This window comes from Durio zibethinus, chromosome 10, assembly GCF_047325235.1.
Source record: "Durio zibethinus cultivar Kanyao isolate XHJ-2024 chromosome 10, ASM4732523v1, whole genome shotgun sequence".
Taxonomy (NCBI): domain Eukaryota; kingdom Viridiplantae; phylum Streptophyta; class Magnoliopsida; order Malvales; family Malvaceae; genus Durio; species Durio zibethinus.
Genome location: NC_143171.1, coordinates 19,352,767 through 19,377,276, shown reverse-complemented (window position 1 = coordinate 19,377,276; position 24,510 = coordinate 19,352,767). Strand labels below are relative to the sequence as shown.

The window sequence follows — 24,510 nt, the reverse complement described above, 5'->3', positions numbered from 1 at the left end:
AAGTGAGACGATAGTAGATAAATAATTTAATGTGTAATATATAATACACAAGTCATTCCTTCAGTAATTCCTTTTTCTTAGAAAATACAAGCACATATAGGATATTGAAAGTAGACATCATAGTTCCTATTGGTCTCGTGTTTGTTTAAATATGTTTATATTACATCGAGAGCAGAATAGATATATATAGGCTATGGTAATGAAGTTCAAGCAGTAGGGTAAGAAGCTTGCATTGCTATGCCACAAAGGCCTTCCTTTGCGCCAACATCTCTCTGCATCCTAATGTACCCTTCTTCACCCCAGCTAGTACCCCAAGAGTTCTTTACTAACCAATACTTAGTCCCATCAGCATCCACTCCATAACCAACAGCAACAACACCGTGATCTAGGTCAGTGCCACAATCTCCTGTAAATACACCACTTGAGTAGAACTGGAATTCAAACCCCCCAGCATCAATAGCAACAGAAACCGGCTGGTTTGCAACTGCCTTCTGTAATGCCTCTTCATTATTGGCTGGCACATCTTCATGTCCATTAATATTGGCTGCATGGTTGGCTTCCCTGTTGGCATTGCATGTGCCATCAACTCCCTTGTAAGGGTAATTCGATTCAGTTGTGAGGCCTTTGTTTTTCTGGATGAATTGGAAAGCATCGTCCATCAAACCACCCTGACAGCCTTGATCTTCACCTTTGGTATCACAGTCAACCAACTCCTGCTCAGACAAGGAAACTAGCTTACCTGTTGCTAGTTTAGTAACCCCTTCCATGGCTGCCACAGCCGAAAATGCCCAACAACTTCCTGTATTTCAATCATACATCGACAGTTAGAACTAATAATTAGCTAGAAGAACCAAAAACCATTATTTCTTATAAAAACTTTGAACATACCACATTGGCCTTGGTCCTTAATAGGTGTTACAGCTCCTTTATTTCTCCAGTCCACGGTAGAAGGTAATGCAGTGAAATTTTCATATTTGAAAGTCGTAGCCTGGTTGGAACACATATGGCCCTTGAACCTATTTCGAGAAGCAATGAACTCTTCGTTTGTAAGATCTGCAAATTGATTGACACCGAGCTTGTAAGGTTTGTCATTCGCACTATTGAAAGATTCTATGCGAGCCACATTTTGTTTGAAAATATTGAAACGTCCCTCCCTCTCATTGTTGTCCTGGTACACTCGTCCATAACGGGCCATCCATTGCTCATGCCTTTCGTACATCGATGCATCTTGAAGAGAGCGTGATGTGGCTTGACAAACTAAAGCACCAACTGTGAAGATTAAGGCCAAACAAATGCATTGGTACTGGCTTTTGTATGCCATGGCGGGGTAGCTGCTAGGATTGAAGAGTTGAAAATTGATAAGGCACACTAAAATTTGATGAATCCTTTCACTTATATAGTAAAAAATTTCCTGAATAACATACTTGTTTTAGGAACTTTGAGATCACTTCTTGCTTATCTTCGTGCCCTTGAAGATATTCTGATGAAGACTATTATCAGAATTGGTCTGATAAATATGGTAGAATGAATGGAGTTAATGTTCAAACTTAAATCCATGTACAGGTATAGTTTATAGACAGTTTTATCGTTAGTGATAGTGGTTTGGAAGGAGTTGGATTTTGTATTCAAAATAGCTAACCTCATATATATTAAGCCGAACAAAATTGGTGTCATCGTGCCGTTTCAGTCATGTGACAATTAAGGAAAGCTGTTCGTTAATAGTTTAACTTCCTTTGCTCTGAAGCTTTGCCTAAGCCTAGACTTTTGCTCTTCGGTTGAAAATTTGTCCAAGAAACAACGGAAAAACACACAGATAAATCAACCAAACCAAAATGCACTATAATTTACATGGCGCGGCCACTTATCTACATTTACGGATTAAATAATTGTTCTACTATTAAAAAATTTCAAGTACAATAAAATCTTTTTGATGGCTAATCAAAAGTGCAATAAAATTAGAAGGTCTTTCCTTCTAAAACTCCCAAAAGTATTATCTAATTTCTAAAGTTTAAAAATTACTTTTATCTTATATATATATATATATATATAAGATATATATATATATCTTTGGTATCTTGATTTTTTATCCCAATAATAATTGTTTTTTTTTTCTAATAAGGTTCTAATTTGTAATTTGAACAACTACGTGCTACTATTAAAAGAGATTGGTTAAAATTAAGAAAATAGAAGGAAAAAAATAAAAACATATATTGTCAGAGGATACAATTGAAATTTCAAAATAATTAGAATATACTTGTCATAATGTATCAGTTTGAAAATGCAACTGTTGGACGTAAAAATTAAAATTCGTGAAAAAATACAGGGAGTTACTACCAATATCTTTTTTATGGTGTGATTAGTCATCCAAAAATTTTATCTTTTTAATAAAACAATAAAACGGGTTTAAAATTTATTATAAAGATAATTTTGATCTATGAAATAAGATTAAGTTCGGAGTCGGTTACGCGTAAGGAAAGATCAACATCCCCACAAAATGAATAAAATTAATATTAATTAATCATGTGCTATTTATAACTTTGGACAAAAATGGTTTTTATATAAAATTTACTTATAATTTTTTTCATCTTTTAGAAAGAAAATTAATTTTAAAAAATCTTTATTAAAAAATATTATGAAAATTTTAGATTAAAGAATACCTTCAAATTCTTTAACATAAAAGCATAATTCAAAAATAATCTTTTCATCTAAAATTTATCGCAACATTCCTTATAAGATAATAAAATAACATTCTTTGTAAATGATAATTATTGGTAACTCTCCAACATCAAGATAAAATGCCAACACTTATATTTCATGAAAAGTTATTTTAGTTTTATTTGTTTGAAACTAAATTTTTTTAAGAACTTTTTATGCAATAAAAAAATGAAAATATAATAGAATTAATTTTAAACATCAATAATTAGAATAAACATATATAAGCATTATACATGTATACATTAATATAAAAAAAGGACATGCATGCAAATGATGATAAAATACGAATTTAGGAATCAGATTTTCAAATATAAAAAGATCACTTAGACTCTCCAATCTCTAGATAGAGTTTAGATATAACTATTTATATTTAAAATCTCATTCTATTCTTTATTATTTTATATTTATATATTTGTTATTTTAACAAAACGAATTTATTTTCAGTTGCAAAAATGTATAAAAATTCTTAATAAAATAAAATTTCTTAAATACCTTATTGTCTAGGCAACATTCAGGAACAGATTATTTCACAAAAAGTTTTCATCTCAACTCTTGAATCTTGGGATGATTTTAAGGTTTGGAATGAATTTAGGGTTTCACTTTAGGGTTTTAGGGTTTAGGGTTGTTTATGATTTAGGGTTCAAGGATTCACCTAGGATTTTAGGGTTTCGTTTAGGGTTTTTGGGTTTACCTAAGTTTTAGGGTTTCATTTAAGATTTCGTTTAGAGTTTTGTTTTAATATTTCAAAACCTTATGCACCTCTTTAGAAATTTCCAACTTCTAGGTAAACTTTCAAATCAAGTTCATTTTTTCGATTTCTCAAAAAAATGAATTTTTATATTTTATATATTTTTTTATTAAAATATTATTATTATTATTTAATCTTTTATTATTTTATTTTTTATTTAATAATTTCCCTACATCTAAGTAGAACTATTATTATTTTTTTTAAAACATGTTTTTATTCCTTCCAACATGTAGGTAAGGATTTCAGAATTTTGTTTTATATATTTTAAAAAAAATTATCATTATTAGTTTTTGCATAAATCTAAAAATATATAGGAAGTAAATTATATTCAAAGTATGGAATTTAAGCATGAAGAATTAAATTGCATAAAAATTAAAATATACATTGAAATGTGATCAACAAGGAAAATGAAATTCATGAAACTTAAATAACATCCAGGCTTAACCAACATAAAAAATGTGCATGAATATGAATAATCTGAAATATAAATGAAAATAATCTTTAAAAATAAATTATCAACCTGATGTTTTAAGTCTTTGTTTATTAACAAAATAATAATGAAATGTATATATAACAAAAAAAAAAAATGGTTTACTCCTCATATGGTTTCCTAAATGCATTTTCTTTTTAATCAAAGCTTTTTTTCAATTAATTCCCAAATGAATATAAGCTACAAGAGAAAAGTATACCTTATGCAGTGCATGAAATGAAGGCTTATGCTCCTACAAACAAAGTATGCCGAACCAGAAAAATGAAAAATAACAAAAAAACAAATAGAAACAAATAAACCTTGACTCCATGCAACCTTGATGTATTAAACAAATGCAAAGGAAATGAAAAGGAAAAACAAGACAAGTTCAATGCAAAGCATGAATTTCATGCAAACAGAACCTAATGAAGCTTTAAGTTCATACCAAACCACTTTATACAAAAAATGAGTACCCTAGTTCTTCATCTTCCTTTCTTATTTCCTTTGGCAATTGGTTTCTCATGTTGCTACTATTTGTGTTACCTTTTTCTTTAATTCTGCTACCAGCTTTTTTTGAAGCTTCCTTATTTTTTTTGCTTTTTCTACTAGCCTGCATCGCCTACTTGCTAGTATTTTTTTTCCTCCATTCTATTTGCTACTGGTTTGCTTAATTTTTTTTCTTTTTATTCTTTTATCCAAATGCCTGCCTCTTTCTTTTTTTGTTTGCTTGCCACTTCTTGCAACTGGCTTTTCTGCCATTTTTTGTGCCTTTTTTACCTCTTCCTTCATTGGTTTTTCTCCTTTCTTTCTTTTCCCTATTTTTTTTCTTAAATTTTTCTTATTTCCTCCACCCAAATGCTTTCTTTTCTCTTGGCTTCTTCTCTTATTTTTTGCCAAAAATTCTCCCTTGGTTTTCCTCTTGCCTGAATGCTCCTCTTTTCCCTTTTCCTTTTTTCAAGTTTCCACTTTTAGTTTTTCCTCATGCCTTGGATGCCTCTTTTGAAAAACATCCCTTTTTCTGCCTCCACCACATTTTCTTTTTAGGTTTTTTTGCTTTTTTCCTTTTTTGGTTTTTTTTTTTTGTTTTCTCTATAATTTTTTCAATTCCAATGCTAGTTTTTTTTAGTTTTCTTCAGTTTTTACGTTGCGAGGCCCTCAAACCATGCCCTTTCTCACGTTCATGCCCTTTTGCTCTCATGTTCATGTTACCCTTTGTAGTTTTCTTCTATTTGTATTTTTTTTCAGCAGCTTCCCATGTTGGCCACCCAATTTCATGCATGTATTTTGGTTTTTCATACGATTTTCCTCTTTTTAGCCAAATGGGCTTCTTTAATATTTAGGTTAGAGCCATATTTTATGGGCTCTTAGGACTTATTATGGGTCAAACTCCTTTTATAAGTTTGATATATATCTTTTAATATCTTTAGTATTTTTTATATATTTATATTTTATTTGTATATATATATATTTGAATTTGTATAACATTTTTATTTGTTTTTATTTTTTTATATTTATATTACTTATTTATTATTATTATATATTATATATTTATTTTTTATTTAATGATTTTTATATTTTTATTATTTATTTTTTCTGTTTAATGGTTAGCAATAGGCCATTAGTGGGCTTTGAAGATTATTATTCTTTGCTTTTTTTTTCTCTTTTTTATTTTTTATGATGATTGGGATTAAATCATGAGTTGAAAGGTAAGGATGATTGGGATTAAACCATAAGTTAAGTGAAGTGACCGAGATTAAAACTGCGGGTCAAATGATAAGGATGACCAGGATTAAACTGCAAGTCAAATATGGGTGACCACTGATTTGGGTTTATATGCCAGCTAAACTAGACTATTATGCTAACTAAACTAAGCTTAAATTTTTATTGGTACCAATTACACTAGGCTTAAATTTTAATTAGATGTCAACGAAACTAAACTTAAATTTCATTAGGTGCCAACTAAATTGGGCTTAAAACTTCATTAAGTGCCAGATAATCTTGGTTTAAATTTCATTAAGTGCCAACTAAGCTAAGTTTAAATCTTCATTGGATGCCAGTTAAGCTTGGCTTAAAACCTAGGTGCCAGCTAAATTAGGCTTAAATTTTCACTGGTTGCCAATTAAGTTTGGCTTAAATTTTCATTGATGCCAAATAAACTAGGCTTAAAACTTTATTGGTGGCAACTACATTAGGCTTAAATTTTCATTAAAGATCAGTTAAATTGGGTTTAAATTTCATTAGGTGTCAGCTAAGTTGGGCTTAAAACTTTGTTGATCAGTGCCAGCTAAATTGGGTTTAAAACTTCATTAAGTGCCAACTAAACTAGGCTTAAAACTTCATTAAGTGTTTGATAATCTAGGCTTAAATTTCATTGAATGCTAGCTAAGCTAGGCTTAAATCTTTATTGGGTGCCAGCTAAAGTGGGCTTAAAACATAGGTGCCAGCTAAGGTGGGCTTAAAACCTAGGTGCTAGCTATACTAGGCTTAAATTTTCATAGAGTGGCAACTAAGCTAGGCTTAAATTTTCATTAGTGCTAGATAAATTAGGCTTAAAACTTCATTGGTGCTAACTAAATTGGGCTTATATTTTGATTGAGTGCTAGCTACACTGGGCTTAAATTTTTATTAGGTGTTAACTAAACCATGCTTAAAACCTAGATAAACTTAAATTTTTAGGAGAATTGACAATCCTTATTAGAAATGAAAGAAGTGAAAATTATTTCTCTTAATGGATTGAATGATTTTGTATACAGATATTTCTATTGATTCAAAAAGATCTCACCACTTAAAGGGTAAAAAAAGGTGTGTGCTTTTTCACCTAATCTAGGCTTACATGCTAGCTAAACTAAGCTTATGTGCCAGCTAATCTGGGCTTAAATTTTGATTGATGCTAGCTAGCTGGACTTGACTTTAAGGAGCCATCACCAATCTTTTTTTTAGGTGTGATTGGTCATCTAGTAAATCTATTCTTTTAAGAAACTCCTAAGCTTGACTAAGGATCTTTAAAGATTAAGTTTTAGTCTACTAATCAGAATAAGGTTCGGGATTTTGATTACATATGGGGAAGGTTATAACACCCCTACATGCCCATCCAAATGATGATACCATTTTATTTTAAATTATCCTAAGATTTTGATTCAATGGTCTTCTATTAACATTTAAATATTGAAAATAACTTTTAAGATTCTCCATCAATCTAGTAGAATTCTTAAAAATACTTTCTCACATCGAAAGTATATATGAATCCTATTTGTTTTCTTGATGAGGCTTCATCATCGAAAAATGATTTAATCATTTTTTTATTTTTGTTTTTATTGAATATATATCTAATTCTTCCACCATTTGGGCCAAAATTAGAAATATCTTCTCGCCTAAAAATTTCTTAGATAATCATCCATTTGTGATTACTAAGAATTTCATCATCGAAATTTATTTTTATTTTACAAGTTTTATTTCTAAATTTTTCACCATTTGGGTCTATTTAGAAATATCTTTATTTTATTTATTCATCACTTGCTTCTTAATCCTTAAGAAAATAATATGACATCTATTTTTTAATTTTCATCTCATTTTTTTCACCATTTAGGTTAAATTTAGAAGAAAAATTCTCACCTAGAAATTTTATAAAAATTATTCATTTGTAATTTATAACAATTCCATCATTGGATAATTATCATTTATTTTTTAAATTTTATTAATGTTTAATTTTAATATTTTTTTTTATAGTTTTCCTAAAAATTTAATCATGCAAAAATATTTCACAAAAAATGAATAAAGGAAATAATAACATAAAATAAAAATAAATAAAAACCATAAAAAAAACCAAAACAAAAGGACTGACTCGGCTTGGTTATGGCACTAACTTGGCTCCAAACACAAAAGACAACTTCAGAGATGCGGCTTGGCTGACTAACAGCTCAACTCCACAGCAGCTTAAAAAGGAAGTATCTCAGGTCAAAGTGTTGCGAATCAGGTCGAGTGTTTGGGGCAGTACACGAATCCTAAAGGTTTTATGATCAAAATGGCCTCATTTGTTATGTAATATAAAAGCCTAAAAAATCTTTTTTTTTTTAGATTTCTTTTTCCCTTTCTTTCTCTTTAGCCTTTTTTTTTTTTTTCTCTCGCTCTCTCTCTAAAACATATGAATGCCAATTGAATCCTTCATCAGATTCTAGGAAACAACATCGGGAACTAGGAATGTGCTAAAAAGACTTCAACCAGATTCTAGGTTGGATCATCGAAATCTGGGTTAGTCATTAAAAAGTGGGTTTCTCACTAGAATCTTGTCGAAAAACTTGAATTTTACTAAAAAGTTCAAACAAATTCTGGAATTCCCAAAATTTTCCAAAAAATATTTTAGAAAAATTTCTATGATTTTGACCCTTTAATCTTCAAGAATCTTTCTAAACCACTTTTCAACCTGATTAAACTCACAATCAACTTAAAAATCCCTAACATAAGCCTTATTTTCCTTCAAAAAAATTATTTGCTCACTGAATTCTTTTTTATTTTTTTCTCTTAAAAACTATGCTTGCTCCATTTCCCCCCTTTCTCTATTGATAACAAGTTTATTTATAAGGAACAATCAGAAGAATTTTTGCTTGATTGTGATTCAACTTTAATAAGATTGTTGTATTATCATAAAACTAAAATTTAGCCTTTTACAAATCAAGTCCAATTCTAACTCTTGCTCACATTGATTCATGACAAAACTTATTATTATTATTATTATTATTATTATTATTATTATTATTATTATTAAATTGAAAAGATAAATAAAATAAAAATAAATTTTAAACCCAGGACAAAATGGAGTGTCTACAGCTGCCTTTTTTTACGCATTTTCTATGAAACAGGAATTATGCAAAGATATAAATATCCATTATGTTCGGGTATAGCTTAACAACAATTACAAAATTTCAAAACTCTAAAGATTCACAATTTGAAATATTCAAAAACTTTGTAATTCGTCAATTAGTAATGCAAGTTGCAGCTCAAAGATTCACAATTTGAGTTTAAAAAATCACTATTTCAAAAATCAAAGGTTTGCAATTCAAAGATTCATAAGACCTTTAGATTTATAAGATTTTAGATTCATAAGATTTTTTAGGTTCGCAACACACAAAGATTCATAAAATTCATATTCGCAAGAATTTTAAGATTTGCAGACACAGGTTCATAAAATTTTATATTTGCAAGAACTCAGATTCCTATGATTTTAAGATTCACAAGATTTTTCAAATTCGCAAGAGTTTAAGGTTTGCAAGCTTTTAGATTCACGAGAATTTAAGGTTCGCAAGGATTTAAGGTTATCAAAGTTTCAATTTTGTAAGAATTCAGACTCCCATTTGAAAGATTCACATCCAAAATTTTAATTTAGGGATTCATATCACAATTGCAAGGCTCACATCCAACATTTAAAGATTTACACTCTAAAATTCTAGAGATTCACACAAAAAAGTTAAAGATTTTTATTTGAAAAACTATAAGGATTCATTTCTAAAATATCAAAGTTTATCATTCGAATTCAAAGATTCACATTTGATTCTTCAAAGATTTGGATTCAAAAATCTTTAGAGATTCACATAAATTCTCAATATTCTTATTTAAAAGTCAAAGATAAAGATTCTCATTCAAAGATTCTCATTTAAAATTCAAAGACAAAGATTCTCATTTAAAATTTCTTAAAGATTCTTATTTAAACTTAAAGACAAAAATTCTTATCATTTTTAACATTAAAAATGCTCTTTTAAAAGGCTCCACAACTTTAGAATTCTAAATGTTTTCCTTATAAAACATTTTTCATTCGAGGATTCCCAACCTTATCTTAAAAAGCTTTCCTCAAAAAGTTCAAAATTTTTTATCATAAAAATTCTCAATTTTTCATCAAAGTTAAAATTTTGTATGTAATGAATGTCATGATCATGATGCAAATACTTTCTTAATAATGCAAATGCAACTATCTAGATACTCGTAATAATGCAGATGCCATACTTTAAACCATGATTCAAATGTTCACTACATGATGCAACTGCATAGCCAAACCAAAGTTTTAAATATTCATCAAATTATATACATGTATTGTTCAAACTACAATGCAAACGTAATGCATGTAATGCAAAATGTAATGCATGTAATGCAAATGTCACTAACATGAAATTCTAATTAATTGTGGTATTATGGTTCTTAATGACTCCACCATCTCACATTTTTCGTTTTTAGTTTCTCAACACTAACAATTTCATAACAAAATTTGTCCACTAATCCCCATTATTTTCATAATTTGATCATAGCTTATAGGTTATGTCAACCAATCCATCACCATATTCATCACTTGTCACCCCATGTGTCCTTTCAAATCATCTTTTCAAGCTTTTTCCATCTTTTCTTTTTTTTTTACCCCTATCATTCTTGATTTCTTTCTAAAGGAATGTAGGAATCTTTTATGAACATTATCATTCATTAATTATCATTTCAAATAATGACAAATATAATGCAATCATACATTTAATCAATTTATTTTGGGGATGAAAAAAATAAGAAAGTACAAGGTGAATTGGAAAAAAGGTAGTCAATACAAAAATGAGTCGGGTACAAAAATAAATAGGTGAAGGAACAAATTCAAAGCATATCACTAGGGATGCAATTGTCCAAACAATGAATATTTAGACAATTCTTAACATTAATCTAGAATTCTTTTTCAAAAACTTATTCCATTGACTTTCAAAATAATTTTAGAGCTCATCAAACTTTGCCTCAGCTTTGGAGAATCTTTAGATGTCATCTTCCACATGTTGAACTATTTATCCAACTCTCAGCTTAAGTCTTTTTTTTACCTAAATTGCCTTTTCAGGTTTTCAATTTGAGTCTTTCTTTTCTTTCCTTTTTCTTCATTTTTTTCACATTTTTCATTTTTCATTTTTTCAGTTTTTTCAATTTTTTTTCATTTTTTAATTTTTTAATTTTTCATTTTTTTCTTCATCCATTATTGATATCTCCCACATATCAATCTTTAAAATACAAGAACATAACACAATTCCATTACTTCATCACAAATATGCCTTAGCCAAACATATGATCATTCAATTTGAGCATTCATATTTTATCAAAATAGACTTTTAAGTGTTGTAGTATAGGCTATAATAAAGAATCATAAAAGAAATGGATAAAATTGGCTCAAAACATATATTTAAAAAGTTCAAACCAAAAGATCATTTCTTATAATGTGATGCAACTTGGCACAAAAATTCAAGCTTGAAAAGGTCAAATTACGAAAATACACTTATAAGGGTATTTTGGTAATTTTTCCCTTTTCGGGACACTATGAGAGTGTTTTGAAAAAAATCTCAAATTCAATTTTAAACTATGTTGATTTCAATTAGATTTTGAACTTTTAGAATTGATCGAAGGTCTCACACATTTTGATCAAATTTTGTGCAATTTTGACATTGTTTGATTAGATTTGATCCAAGTTGACTTTGGGTTTCTGAATAGTTGAATTTGTGAGCTTTTTATGGGTTATAAATGGTCCTCATAAATGGTCTTGGCCCATGTTTGTAAATGAGCCCTGTGTCAATCATGTTGAAAAAAAAGTCTCAAACAAAATTCGATGTCTACAGCAATCATTAAGGAATACTCAATTTTGCTTGGGATAGAACTACAGTGTCTAGATAAAGTGTTTACCCGAAAGCTGAAATCAAGTTATGACAAGAAGTTGGCCAAGCTTATGAAGGTTGAAGTGGAAACCATAGATTCTTTCGTAAAGCCTAAAGGTGAACATCTCAGTATTCGTTGGAACTTCCTTCATAATTTTGTTTAAGAGCATTTAGATGATGATCAAGGCATGACTGTGTTTGCTTTGGCATTGTATGGCATGGTGATCTTTCAAAAGATCTTGGGTTACATCGAGATAATGGTGGTAGATTTTTTCAAGCAACGTAAAACCCAAGCAATTAATCCTATGCTAGTAGTCCTAGTTGAAACCATCAGGTCATTGAATTTCTATCGATAGAATAAAAAAGGACGATTCATAGGGTGTACACTACTATTACATGCATGGATTAAAAGTCATTTTCAAATTATCTTCTTAAAAAAAGTTTAAAAATCAATCAAATGAAATATATGACTTTTTTTAAGAAATTAAAATTACAATCATAATCAAGTTCAATAGTCGTAAATAAGAAATATTGAATAATCAATAAAAAAATTATAGTATAACTAAAATAAATTAGAATATAAAATTGAATCAAATGCATACAGTGACACTTGAATTTAGAACTTCAAGGTTGTAAAATCTCTTCCTTACCACTAAACCAATCTTTCATTGACATACAAGATATAATTATGATAAAAATACGTTAAGAAAAACGTAGAAAGATGCATTATAGTAAACTAACTAATATTTGAATTATTCATAAATACGAGTCCCAAAGACAATTAATAAGCATTGGTAATTAATAAAATATTCATATTCAATTAAGCACACAATAATAATATATTTGGTTGCAAAAAATTCTAGAAATTAATTAATTAATTACATTAACAAGAATCTGAACTCGTTCAAATATATATATATATAAAATAATATTAGATGAAATTATCATTTTTTAATGTTTAAATAATATCACACTTAGCAAGTATCACAACTGCATGAAATATAAATTTGAAAGTCTTAAACCACTTTTAAATTAGGTTATTTAAATTATATCATTTAATATAGTATTCAATTTTGTTATAAATGAGTATAAAATGTTCATTCATGCATACATTACTTTTTGCATTACACGGAGTTGGTCCATAATTTAAGTTCATTAATCAAAATGTGCTTTATGTTGAAATGGATGATAAAGCCATCCCGTCTATTTCCAAAAATCAAGTATCCTTTTGACTTTTATAGATATTTAATTTTGTTTAGTCAAAATTTAGCTAGTTGTGAGGTTTTCAAAATTCAATTCAATTCCAATCCAACATTTCTTTAATATCGATGAGTTTTCAAAGTCAAATTTGAAACCAATTTGACCCAAATGCCTTAAAGTCAAACTTAAACAAATCTGATCAAATTTTGTTAAATTTGGTCAAACTCGATCAAAATCCATCGAACTAGATCAAAATCGGGTCATTCTTCAAAATGCACAAATAAATGGGATTAACAAGGCTTTTGGTTGAAATTTGTGATTTTAATGCATTAAAAACTCTGATTGCACTTCAAAAAGGGTAAAATAACCAAAATGTCCTCTAAAAGTATTTTTGTAATTTGATCTTCTCGTAGTTAATTTTTAGTGAAAACTTTCAAATTATGTTTAAACATTATTGGATGATTATTGGTGCATTAAAAACCTTGTTTGTACTTCATGCGGTGTGAAATTATTAAAATGTATTTTAGGGGTATTTTTATGATTTCACTTTCTCAAGGTCGATTTTTTCACGAAAATTTTTAGATCATATTTTCATATTATTTGATGATCTTTTGGCACATTGAAATCACAAAAATAAAGAAAGGATCATGTTTTTCCAAGAAAATCTCATAAAAAGGTGAAAACTTTTAAAAAAGGTAAAATGGTCTTTTTACATTATTCTAGTTATACCAAAAACCTTATTTCATGTTGGATTCATCATAAACCATTGATTTTTCAAAGACCTTGATGTAAGGGTGAAAGGTGATTGTTTGGAAACTTGGAAGAGAGTTAGTGGTCTTTGGATGCATTTTTTATCAACGGCTATCATGCATTTGCATGGCCTTTATGTTCATAATTTAGGGCTAAGAAAAGAAAGGGAGGCAGCCAAAAAAATAGTGTGAAAAAGAAAAGTAAAAGGAGGAAAAAAAAAAGAAAAATTTTGAGAAGCTTTTTGGAGGTATATTTCTACCTTATCCTCCATACATTTCCATCATCATTTCCATGAATTTTCTTGCCATGTTTCCTTATTGTTTGAATTTTAAGTAATATTTTTCAAGAGAAAATAGCTTCCTCCAAAGTTGTTTGCCCCTTTAACACCAAGTTTGATCCAAAAATTCAACCAACTAGTCAATAGTTGTGTTTTGGAGCAACAGAGATCAAGCCATAACAAAATCCACCATTGACTAACCTTGGGAGGTTTGGCTAACCTTCTACATGCTATGGCCTATAAAGATTCAATTTTTCTTATTTGTTATTATTATTATTTTTCTTTCTTTCTTTCTTCCCTTTTTAGGTCATTTTGGCCAAAAGTCATTGTGCATTAAATACACCAAAAGCACCAGTGCCACAGCTGCCTGACACCCTTGTCTAACTTGGCAGCATGGATTTCAGCCACTAAAGTTTGCTAGACCGGTTGAAAATTTGAAATTTAAATCTAAAAAAGTTTGGGATACCTAAAACATTTTTTTCTTGAGATAATTTGAAATTTAAGTCATATCATACAGTTTTATATCGAGGTATTTACTCTAAGACATCTTTCTTCTAATAAGTTCTTCATGGATATTATAGAACTACAGATTTGCTTACTCTCTATCATTGTCCAATGTGAATCATATAATGAAGTACATGTCTAGTCAAAGGAAGCCCAGTAACATAATGGAGATTGTTTGTCCACTAGTTATGTGTCTTAGTTACCTGAAAAGATACATTTGGATTTCACATAGAATAATTTAGAAGACTTAGCCATCATTTAAGGTCAGTTATATGAAGAAAGAAAAGAAAGCTTTTGCAAAAAGTATATACAGATTACATCCCTCATTTCAATAGTGATCAATGAACAGTTGGTCGAGACAACGATACAAATTTAGGACCTTTTCTATAGATGCTTCATTTTTAATCAAGAAAATTTGGTGCTAAACATTGAAGAATACTCGATTTTGCTTGGGATAGAACTATAATGTCTGGATAAAGCATTTACTCGAAAGCCAAAATCAGTTTATTGCAACAAGTTGGCCAAGCTTATAAAGGTTAAAGTAAAAACCATAGATTCTTTCACAAAGCCTAAAGGTGAACATCTTGGTATCCATTGGGATTTCTTCCGTAATTTTGTTTAAAGGCATCTAGATGATGATCGAGGCATGGCTATGTTTGCCTTAGCATTATATAGCATGGTGATCTTCTCAAAGACCTTGGGCTACATCGAGATAATGGTGGTGGACTTTTTTGAGCAAATTGAAACCTAAACAATTAATCCTACATTAGCATTTCTAGCCGAAACCATCAAGTCATTGAATTTCTATCGACAGAATGAAAAATGACTATTTATAGGATGTGCATCACTATTATATGTATAGGTTAAAAGTCATTTTAAATGTGAAAAGAGTGCATTCTCAAAGCCATATCCTTGAAACAAGGCACTTATTGAAGAATTCTGTAAAAGCCAATGCCTGACATTGAAGGCTAAGGAAGAATAGTTTCTATTCTTACAAAGGCTTATTGAGGATGAAATAAAATGAATGGCACCATGAATGCCTCAAGTGCCCATGTTGTATCGAGGAAGAAATGAACCATGTATACTATTGTTAGGACTATAGGATGTGGTAAGTTATGCTTTGTTGATGTTATTGAGGTAATTCAATGCAAAGCAATTTGTTCTTGCCATTCATTACTTGGTTCAAGTAGAATTCACCTACAGAGAGTCCAATTCACTAAGAACATCAAAGTGGTTAATCCAAGCATGGAAGAAAATGCAAAAAATAATATTAGGGCCTCTCATCAACAAAGTCACTCTTGATTACCGGATTTGGAAAGCGAAGCAATTGGAGACATAGTGCTCCTTTCTAATAATGGCTCACATCAATCAGCTAACATTTTGACAGAAGTGCAATTATCAAAAGTTGAGCTTGTCAGGAAAGAATTAAAAGCTAAAAAAGAAGAAATAAGAAAAGAAATTTTGAGATTTTATGAAAAGATGGGACAATTGAAATATGAAGTAGAAGTAGAAGGGAGCAACTGGATAAGGTCATAAAAGAATGGGATATGGCTAATAATGATTTGAAAATTCTGCACTAAGAAAACAAAAGATTACGAGTCTAATTCAAGTCTGAAAATGTCATCAAGTCTTATTTTAGTTGGTAACATGAAATGGATGAGCTTTGAGAGAAAATGAACTAATGAGAAGGCACAGTTCAAGAAAAGCAAAAAGAGGTCACCAAAATTTTTCGAGAATGTTAAAATTGGGAGAGATTATACTCTACAACTTTAGTAAGATTGGTTGAATGCCAAAAAGAAAAGGAAAGGTTGAAAGTTATGCTTGCAATAGAGAGAAGAAAGCATTTTGAAATACTAAAAAAAAAAGAATCATTTCACCAGGTGATCCAAGGGTTAAAGCTGTTACTGTAAGATCACAAGAACTATATTTCAGCAATAATAAATGAGTGACAAAAAAGAGAAAAAGATTGGATCTGCATTTGTGAATTAGAAAGAGATGCCCGTATAAGATGAAGAGCAGAAAGCTCAAGGAGGCAATAGTACATACAACACCTGACTAGTCAAGTTTGCAAGGTAGTGAAAAAGGCATGGAAGATGGTTTAAAAGGTATAGGCATTAAGAAGAGAAGTCAATCTAGTAAGAGAATATGGACAATGCCTAATGAACTTTCTAAGCGAAGCCAAGGATCATTATGAACAAATCAAATGCTTTTATAAATATAATTTTAGGATGATAAATCTCATGTAACAAAAATTGTATGAAATTAATGAAAATTTTTAGTGTTGAAATTTGTCCAAGAGCAAATATCTCTCATTTTAATTCATGCATCATGTGCACCATTTTTTTTAATAACCATATTCTTTTAACAAAATCACAAAAAAAAAGTGAAAAATAAAATTTTCAACACATGACGTTTTGATTTTTGAAAATTTGTGATAATAAAGTTTAATAATAGCTTATCCACTAAAACTTTTGACTAAACCTACTCGTCATTCATACAACACCAAGGTTCAAATAAGAATCATAGAACAAGAACAATCTAATTGATTTGAAAGAATTGAGAAGACTCAAGAAGAACTAAAAGGGGATCTTAGTAAGATAATGGACATACTTAAGAATCTTGACAAAGAAAAAGCGATGGAAGGAAATCCCAGTTTCTAAAAGCAATTGCCATACATGATAAATCCTGTATACCCTTCAAGGTTTGAGCCACGACCAACCCAACCTTCTCAAAGAGCTAGAGTGCAAATCCTTACTTTCGGAGGATATTCTTATTCTTACTAGCCCTTGTTATTGTTGAACCTTTAAAACCTCTATTTTCCAAATGGTATGATCCCAATGTGCATTGTGATTATCATTATGAAAACCTAGGTCATTCTATGAAAAATTGCACTACTTTGAAGCGTAAAGTGTAAGGGTTAATCAATGAGAGGGTGTTAAGCTTTGATACTAGCAAACGAGGGACTCCAAATGTTAATGGAAACCCTCTACCAAATCATACTAGACTATCAACAAATGCTTTGATTAATGGGCAAGCAAGTTATGTAAAAAAGAGGATAGATGAAGCCAAAACTTCAATGACTGAGGTGTTTGAAGCCTTAGTCAAGGCTGATGTGTTGAAGTTAATAGAGCTTTAAAACTACTTCAAAACAATTGTCTCAACCGAGAGCTACAATTATCAAAAAAATGTTTCGAGGCATTCTTTCAAGAATTATGACCAATTTCATCAAGAGGTGCAAAAGTTGATGGTTATAGGTTAGATAAAGTTTTACAAAGAAAGAGAAAAATTGATGAAAGCTAAAGTGTCTACCATTAATTCAAAGAATAAGTTTGTGCATAAATTGATAACTATATATTATGATAAGAAACCGATCTCAAGACCAAAAAAGCATATCTCTCGATTAGTAGTGACAATTAAAGTCTCTAGCCTTTTTTCATACCAAAATGACAAAGCAGTGCTATGAAAGTACAATTATGACATCGTAGTCAATCTAAATGCTACAAATATAATAGATATAGGAGGTATGACTTGGAGTAGGTGATGTTACACTCTAGAAATGCTAGAAAAAGCTAGGAGAAAAAGCAAAGGCCAAGGAAGAAAAGGGAAATTAGAGTAATCTTATGACAGTCAGTAATAAAGAATGTCAAAAGCCAGTCTTTAGAAATGAAGCTTGTGAATTTTTAAAACTACTAAAATATAGCGAGTATAACATAGTAGAATAGTTGAACAAGATGCTAGCTAGAATTTTGCTATTGTCATTGTTACTAAGATCAAAGTTGCATTGTAACACTCTATTAAAGGTGTTCAATCAAATATATGTGTCCTACAATATATTTGTTGAGTACGTGAAATAGCTTGTTGGCAATCTAGTAATTTCAAACTATATCTCTTTTAGTGATGAAGAGATTCCTCTTGAAGGTCGAAGAAGTACCAAGGTTGTCCATATTTCTGTAAAATGCAAAAGTCACATAATGGCTAAGGTTCTGATTGACAATGGCTTATCAATCAAAGCTATGCCTATAACTACTTTGGTAAAACTTCCTGTTGATGGATCTTACATAAAGCCTAATCATATGGTAGTTCAAGCCTTTAATATGACCCAAAAAGAGGTGCTAAAAGATATAAAAATTCCATTGCAAATTGGCCCTTGCACTTTTAATATGAAATTTCAAGTTATGGATATCTCCCTCTCATACAGTTGCTTGGTAGGTAGGCTATGGATTTATATGACAGGTGTTGTTCCATCTTCATTGCATTAGAAAGGCAAATTCATTATTAATGGAAAGCTTACATGTGTGGCAAAAAAATAAGATTTACTGGCAACCCAATCGATAAATACTTCTTATGTAAAAGTGCTAAATGAAGCCTCGAAGTACTTTTTTAGATCTTTCGAGATTGCCAACGTAATATATATGGCTGAAAGATCTAAATTATATTCATCGCACCTATCTACAACTATTAAAATGATTATTAAACAACTTATCAAAATGGGATGGCAACCTGGAGCTAGACTTAGAAAGAATTTGCAAGGAATCACGATGCCTCCAACAATATATGATAAAAAAATATATTCAGCTTGGGTTATAAATCAACAAAAGGAAACAGAATGAAAATCATGAATGAGAAAAAAGAAAAAAGAATGGCTAATCTTGGGGGATATGAGCCAGAGTTTGAGTTGATGGTCATTATCTCTATGATTCTTTTCATTTGTGAGGTTATATTTACCTAGATTCATTTGAAGCCCTAAATGCATAGTTGATTGAAACTTTTTTTGAGCTAGCCATTCAGATGATATATAGGGAAAAAAGAAAAGTTAGGATGAAAAGCTATTCGTGCGTGCTTGCCTTTCAAATTTTGAGCTAGATAATTGGAAAGTCATAAAGCTGCATGTTGTCTTTAAAACTTTTAAAAAATAATTTATTTGTGAAACTTTAAATCCTTAATTGCTCTTTATAAGCATTAAAAAGTCTTTTATGGTGTATTTATATTTGTCGTTTCAATAACAGACTTAGAAGATGCGTCTGCATTTCTATTTATTTTCATTTTCATTTATACAATCCATTTTTTTCATTATGCCTTAATCATTTTCTTGCTATTCCATTTTTAAGTACCAATATTCTCTTGATCTCATCTTTTGTATGGTCTCAAATAATGAATACGAAGATAACCATGATAATAATCTCAAATTTGATTTTGAAGACACAATTCATGTTGACAAACTTGATAATGAAAAAGATTTAGATAATTACACATAACCTCTTGATTTGTTGAAATTAATAGAACATGAAGATAAGCTAATTGAGCCCTACCAAGAAATTACCAAATTAATGAATTTAAGGGATGATAAAAATAGAAAATAGGTTAAAATTGGTATATTTATTTCATTAGTTGATAGGCAAAGGCTAGAAAAACTACTCTGAAAATACGTAGATGTGTTCACATGGTCTTACCAGGATATGCCTAAACTCAATACTAATATTATAGAACATAAATTGCCTTTAAAATTAGATTACAAGTCAGTACAACAAAAGCTAAGGTGCATGAAGCTAGAGATGCTACTGAAAGTTAAAAAAGAGGTGAAAAAGCAATTTGATGCTAAATTTTTAGAGGTGGCAAAATATCTTGAATGGGTAGCCAATATAGTGCCTATTTCTAAGAAAGATGAAAAGGTGAGAATATATATCGATTATTGAGATCTAAATAGGGCAAATCCTAATGATAATTTTCCTCTACCCCATATCGATACCCTAATAGATAATACTGCTAGGTATTTCACATTTTTCTTTATGGATGGCTTATCAAGCTACAATCAGATTAAGATGGTTGGAGAAGATATGGAAAAAAAAATGTTTGTGATCGTGTGAGGGATATTTTGTTACAAAGTCATGCTTTTTGGATTGAAAAATATTGGTGCTACTTATCAAAGAGTGATGGTGACTCTCTTTCATCACTGACGCATAAAACAATAGAAATGTATATTGATGATATGATTGCAAAATCTCATGAAGGAGAAGATCACGTAGTCAATCTCAGAAAGTTGTTTGATAGGTTGAGGAGATTCCAACTAAAGTTAAATCCTACTAAATGTACATTCGATGCTAAATCGAAAACCTATTAGGCTTTATGGTTAGTGAAAAAGAAATAAAAGTGGATCCGAACAAAATATGTGCTATTCAAAACTTATCCCCTCTTCATACCTAAAAAAAAATATGAGGCTTTATGGGAAAATTGAACTATATTGCTTGTTTCATCTCGTAACTTACCTACAAGTGCAATCTGATTTTCAAGCTTCTTAAAAAACATAATCTAGGAGAATGAAATGATGAATGCCAAAAAGCTTTTGACAAAGTCAAAGAATACTTGTCAAATCCACTATGTTGGTGCCATCAGTTCCAAGAAAACCTTTGATTTTATAGTTAACCATGTATGAAAATTCAATGGAATGTGTGTTGGGGCAAAGAGATGAAACCAACAAAAAGGAGCAAGCAATCTACTACTTGAGTAAAAATTCACTAATTATGAATCCAAGTATTTTCCATTAGAAAAGATATGTTATGCACTAGCTTAGATAGCTTGAAGGCTTAGGCAATATATGCTTTATCACACTATTTAGCTTATAGCAAAGTTAGACCTTATCAAGTATATCTTCGAAAAACTTTCATTGATCGGAAGAATAGTACAATGGCAAGTTATGCTTTCAAAATATGATATTGTCTATGTAACTCAAAAGATTATTAAAAAGAGTGCAATAACTGAGTTCATTGCTGATCATGTGGCTAAAGATTATGAACCAATAAAGCTTGATTTTTTTGATGAAGATGTGATAGTCATTGAAGAAAATGAAATTGGTAAGAAGTTTTTGAAGATGTATTTTGATAGAGTTGCTAATGTTTTAGGTCATGGTATTAGGGTAATTTTAATATTTCCTAACGGACATTATTATCCCATTATAACTAGACTAAATTTCAACTACTCAAATAATATGGCTGAAAATGAGATTTTTGTTATAGGTTTATAAGAAACAATTGAAAGAAAGATCAAATTATTGGATATGTTTGGAGATTTAGCACTAGTTGTTTATAACTTACGAGGTGAATGAGAAACAAGAGATTCAAAGTTGATCTGCTACCATAAATACATCTCTGAGTTAGTCAAGTAGTTTGAAGAAGTTTAATTAGAGTATCTGCTCAAAGAGGAGAACCAAATTACTAATGCACTAGTCATTTTGGCTGCAATGATTAAAATAGATACAAATATCAAGATCCAACCCATCAAAATGTACATGAAAGATGTACTAGCACATTACTCAGGTGTCGAAGAAGAAGTTGATGGGAAACCATGGTATCATGATATTCTTCAATATATCAAAAGTCAACAATACCAAGAGCATGCAATAAAAAATGATAAAAGGATCATTAGAGGTTTGGCTATGAGTTTCTTTCTTGATGGAGATGTTTTTTACAAAAGAAGCCAAGATAAGGTACTTTTAAGATGTGTAAATGTAGTTAAAGCAAAAAAAATTATTGAAAAATACATGATGGGGTTTGGGGGGGCACATTCGAATGGTCACGTAATGGCTAGATAAATTATGGGTGTTAGCTATTATTGGTTGACAATGAAAAATGACTATATTGATTATGTCAGAAGATGTCATAAGTGTCGAATTTATGCTGATAAGATTTATGCTCTTCCATTAGCTTTGTAAGTTTTAGCAACTCTATGACTATTTTCTATGTAAGGCATGAATGTCATCGGTCCCATTACCCCGAAAGCTTCAAATGGGCATAGATTTATCTTTGTGGTAATTGATTATTTCACAAAATAGGTAAAAGTTGCATCTTATGCTAGCATGACCCAATCGGTGGTATGCAAGTTCATAAAAAAGATAATATACAGATATAAGATTCTAAAAAGGATTATTTCTAAAAAGGATTATTAAGACTTTATAAATAAAGCCAACAATTCATGAAATGCCCTCTTTAATTATCAAGCACAAAGACCAAATTTGCAAATATTCCAATATACAAGACCAATGGACTAGATCAAATACCAGCATAAAAGCTTCTTTTGGTTGAAGGTGGAACCTTAGTGGTTGAAGGTGGAACCTTAGTGCAAAGCTGAACCTGCCGACTTTGTTTTCCTAATAAAATAGAAATAATGGTACGAAATTATGATCATAAAAAGTTAAAGGGTATATGCATCACTATAATATTTTACTCTAAATACATATGAGAGTACCACAAGAAAAACTCTTTAGTCCTCTCTAATCAGTCTTAGGGTAAAAGGTACATAAGTCAGTAAATACTTTAATATTTTATAACAAATATACCGGCAAATACCACAAAGCACTCTCTAGTTCTTTTCAATATATTAATCCAAGTACATAGACATTCAATTAAAGGCTGCTTCTCAGTGCAAGTTTGGCCTGATTTAGGTTGATGGCAATGGTAATTAAGAAATAGTTCCAATTTTCAGTACTTTTTGAATGAAATGGCCTTTTCAGCAAGACTTTTATGCTTGCAAGAGAAAGCTTGGGCAATGTTGCACTGGTAACCGTAAATGCAAATCAAACCAGTGATAAAAAACTTCAAGAGACAGAAGCATACATGTAGCAAGCAAGCAACAAGTCAAAATCATTGCTTATGTCATTAAGAATTCAAAGAACAAAGAGCATACGAACATCTTCTTTCTTGTATAGCTGCTTAAGCCGATCACTTGCTTTGTTCTCAGCCTCTTGAAAATCCTTCAATTTTGCCTATAATAAATCATCCAACTTTAGTAAGGAAATCCATAAAACTGTGCACACCTTAAGTAAAGGTACATTGCTGGTTTCTCAACATTCCACTAACAACCTAGCTATTAGGTAAGAGGACGGCATGAAAGTAAAGAAAGTTAAAAGATTACCTACCTCATACAACTGTCTCTTTCTAAATGAAACTTTCTTGAGCATCATCCTCTCAATTACAAGAGTCATATTCTGATGACCAAACTGTAGCTCATAGAAATTCTTCCAAAGTTTATCAGTTACTGGAGTACGATCCCTTCCCTAGAACAATCAATCAATCCCTTTTAAAATTATACATATAATCAGAGCCAAATGCCAATTCTTGCACAAACTATGCAAATCAACTTACTTTTGTACTCTTTTCCACGTGCAATAATTGATCCATTGTACAATGGGGTAGAATACGCTCAAGAAGATGTGAATCTGTCTCACCGACATCCCCAAGGTATCTTACGTTATCTATCACCGTCCTAACATAAAAGTCTACCAGTGAATGAGGTTTCCTCATATTCGCTATGTTCTTCCATCTCTTCTCTAAATACATATTGCTCTAGGAAAAACCAAAAAAAAAAAAAGAATGAAATGTAGTTAATTTCTATTGTTATGTCATAGTTTTATCAATTTTTAGTTGTTACAAATGGTTAGTCTTGGATTTGCAGATAAAAATCAATCAATTAAAATTATGATCTTATTAGTTGTATAAACAAAATTCAACAATTAGCTCATTTAGTTCATCCAGGAATAATCAACCGAGTCTGACATTCTTTAAAACTGCAATATTCTATCTTTCAACATTTAAAAGATTTTTTTTTTAAAGAAGAAAAAAATTTGTTTCCCCTTTTTCTTTATCCATCAAAAAAGACATTATATAACATAACAAATAATTAATCTAAACAAAATTGAAACCCTGAACAACTATATGACACCGTATTGAAATCAATGAAAAAGGAATTAAAATTAATAAAAAAAACTTCATAGCATCAATTAAATAATAAATTGGATTAAAATTTAAGGAAAAGAGAGCTGATCGATTGATTTCGAAGGAGAAAGGGATTCAATGAATCGAAAGTCGGAGAAGTGATCGATCAACGGATTTTGATGCTAATCTCAATTCAGACGAAGTAAACTTTCTTTATGCCCAGATGAAAAGAGATTCTGGTTCTATGCTAACATGCACCAACTTATCATGTCTAGGTAGGCTGTTCTACCAAAATTCATTTATTTCCAAGATCATCTTCGCTATCGTGCGCTAGGGTGCACGGCTTGGCCTTTTTTTTATCGTTTAACGTAAAAACAAACAAGAGTTTATATATTTTTTAAAAGATATATTTCAGGTTAGGATATATTTTTTATTTAAATTATATCACATAATTATATTATTAAAAAATTAATAATTTATTATATATT

At 30.1% G+C, this 24,510-nt stretch overlaps 2 protein-coding genes across 6 annotated transcripts; both read right to left on the bottom strand.

The window, feature by feature from the left end:
- LOC111292007 (senescence-specific cysteine protease SAG39-like) lies at positions 1-23,047 on the bottom strand. Of its 3 annotated transcripts, XM_089766881.1 has the most exons (5): positions 22,999-23,047; positions 22,369-22,458; positions 1,425-1,507; positions 889-1,331; positions 1-799 (listed from the first exon to the last, which is right to left on the bottom strand). In XM_089766881.1, the coding sequence occupies exons 4-5, from the start codon at positions 1,319-1,321 to the stop codon at positions 207-209; spliced, it is 1,026 nt and encodes a 341-aa protein (XP_089623007.1). In that variant the 5' UTR covers positions 1,322-1,331; positions 1,425-1,507; positions 22,369-22,458; positions 22,999-23,047; the 3' UTR covers positions 1-206. The 3 variants fall into 3 exon arrangements, with proteins under 3 accessions (XP_089623007.1, XP_089623008.1, XP_089623009.1); XM_089766882.1 differs by lacking the exon at positions 22,999-23,047 and having other exon boundaries at positions 1,425-1,480; positions 22,369-22,452; XM_089766883.1 differs by lacking the exons at positions 22,369-22,458; positions 22,999-23,047 and adding an exon at positions 1,640-1,700.
- On the bottom strand, positions 1,433-24,295 carry LOC111292643 (uncharacterized). Of its 3 annotated transcripts, XM_089766885.1 has the most exons (5): positions 23,453-24,295; positions 23,227-23,364; positions 22,999-23,073; positions 22,369-22,458; positions 1,433-1,480 (listed from the first exon to the last, which is right to left on the bottom strand). In XM_089766885.1, exons 1-5 carry the CDS (start codon positions 23,645-23,647, stop codon positions 1,445-1,447), a joined length of 534 nt encoding a protein of 177 aa, XP_089623011.1. In that variant the 5' UTR covers positions 23,648-24,295; the 3' UTR covers positions 1,433-1,444. The 3 variants fall into 3 exon arrangements, with proteins under 3 accessions (XP_089623011.1, XP_022740854.2, XP_089623010.1); XM_022885119.2 differs by lacking the exon at positions 1,433-1,480 and having other exon boundaries at positions 22,098-22,458; positions 22,995-23,073; XM_089766884.1 differs by lacking the exon at positions 1,433-1,480 and having other exon boundaries at positions 22,098-22,458.
- Positions 24,296-24,510: the final 215 nt, after the last annotated feature.

Excerpts from the sequence above, each read along its gene's own strand:
- LOC111292007 (XM_089766881.1), bottom strand. The coding sequence starts at position 1,321 with ATGGCATACAAAAGCCAGTACCAATGCATTTGTTTGGCCTTAATCTTC. Across the intron at positions 800-888 it reads TAAGGACCAAGGCCAATGTG|GAAGTTGTTGGGCATTTTCG; the intron begins GTATGTTCAAAG and ends ATTGAAATACAG.
- LOC111292643 (XM_089766884.1), bottom strand. The coding sequence starts at position 23,647 with ATGTATTTAGAGAAGAGATGGAAGAACATAGCGAATATGAGGAAACCT. Across the intron at positions 23,074-23,226 it reads GAAAGAGACAGTTGTATGAG|GCAAAATTGAAGGATTTTCA; the intron begins GTAGGTAATCTT and ends GATTTATTATAG. Across the intron at positions 22,459-22,998 it reads AGCTATACAAGAAAGAAGAT|GAAAACAAAGTCGGCAGGTT; the intron begins GTTCGTATGCTC and ends CTATTTTATTAG.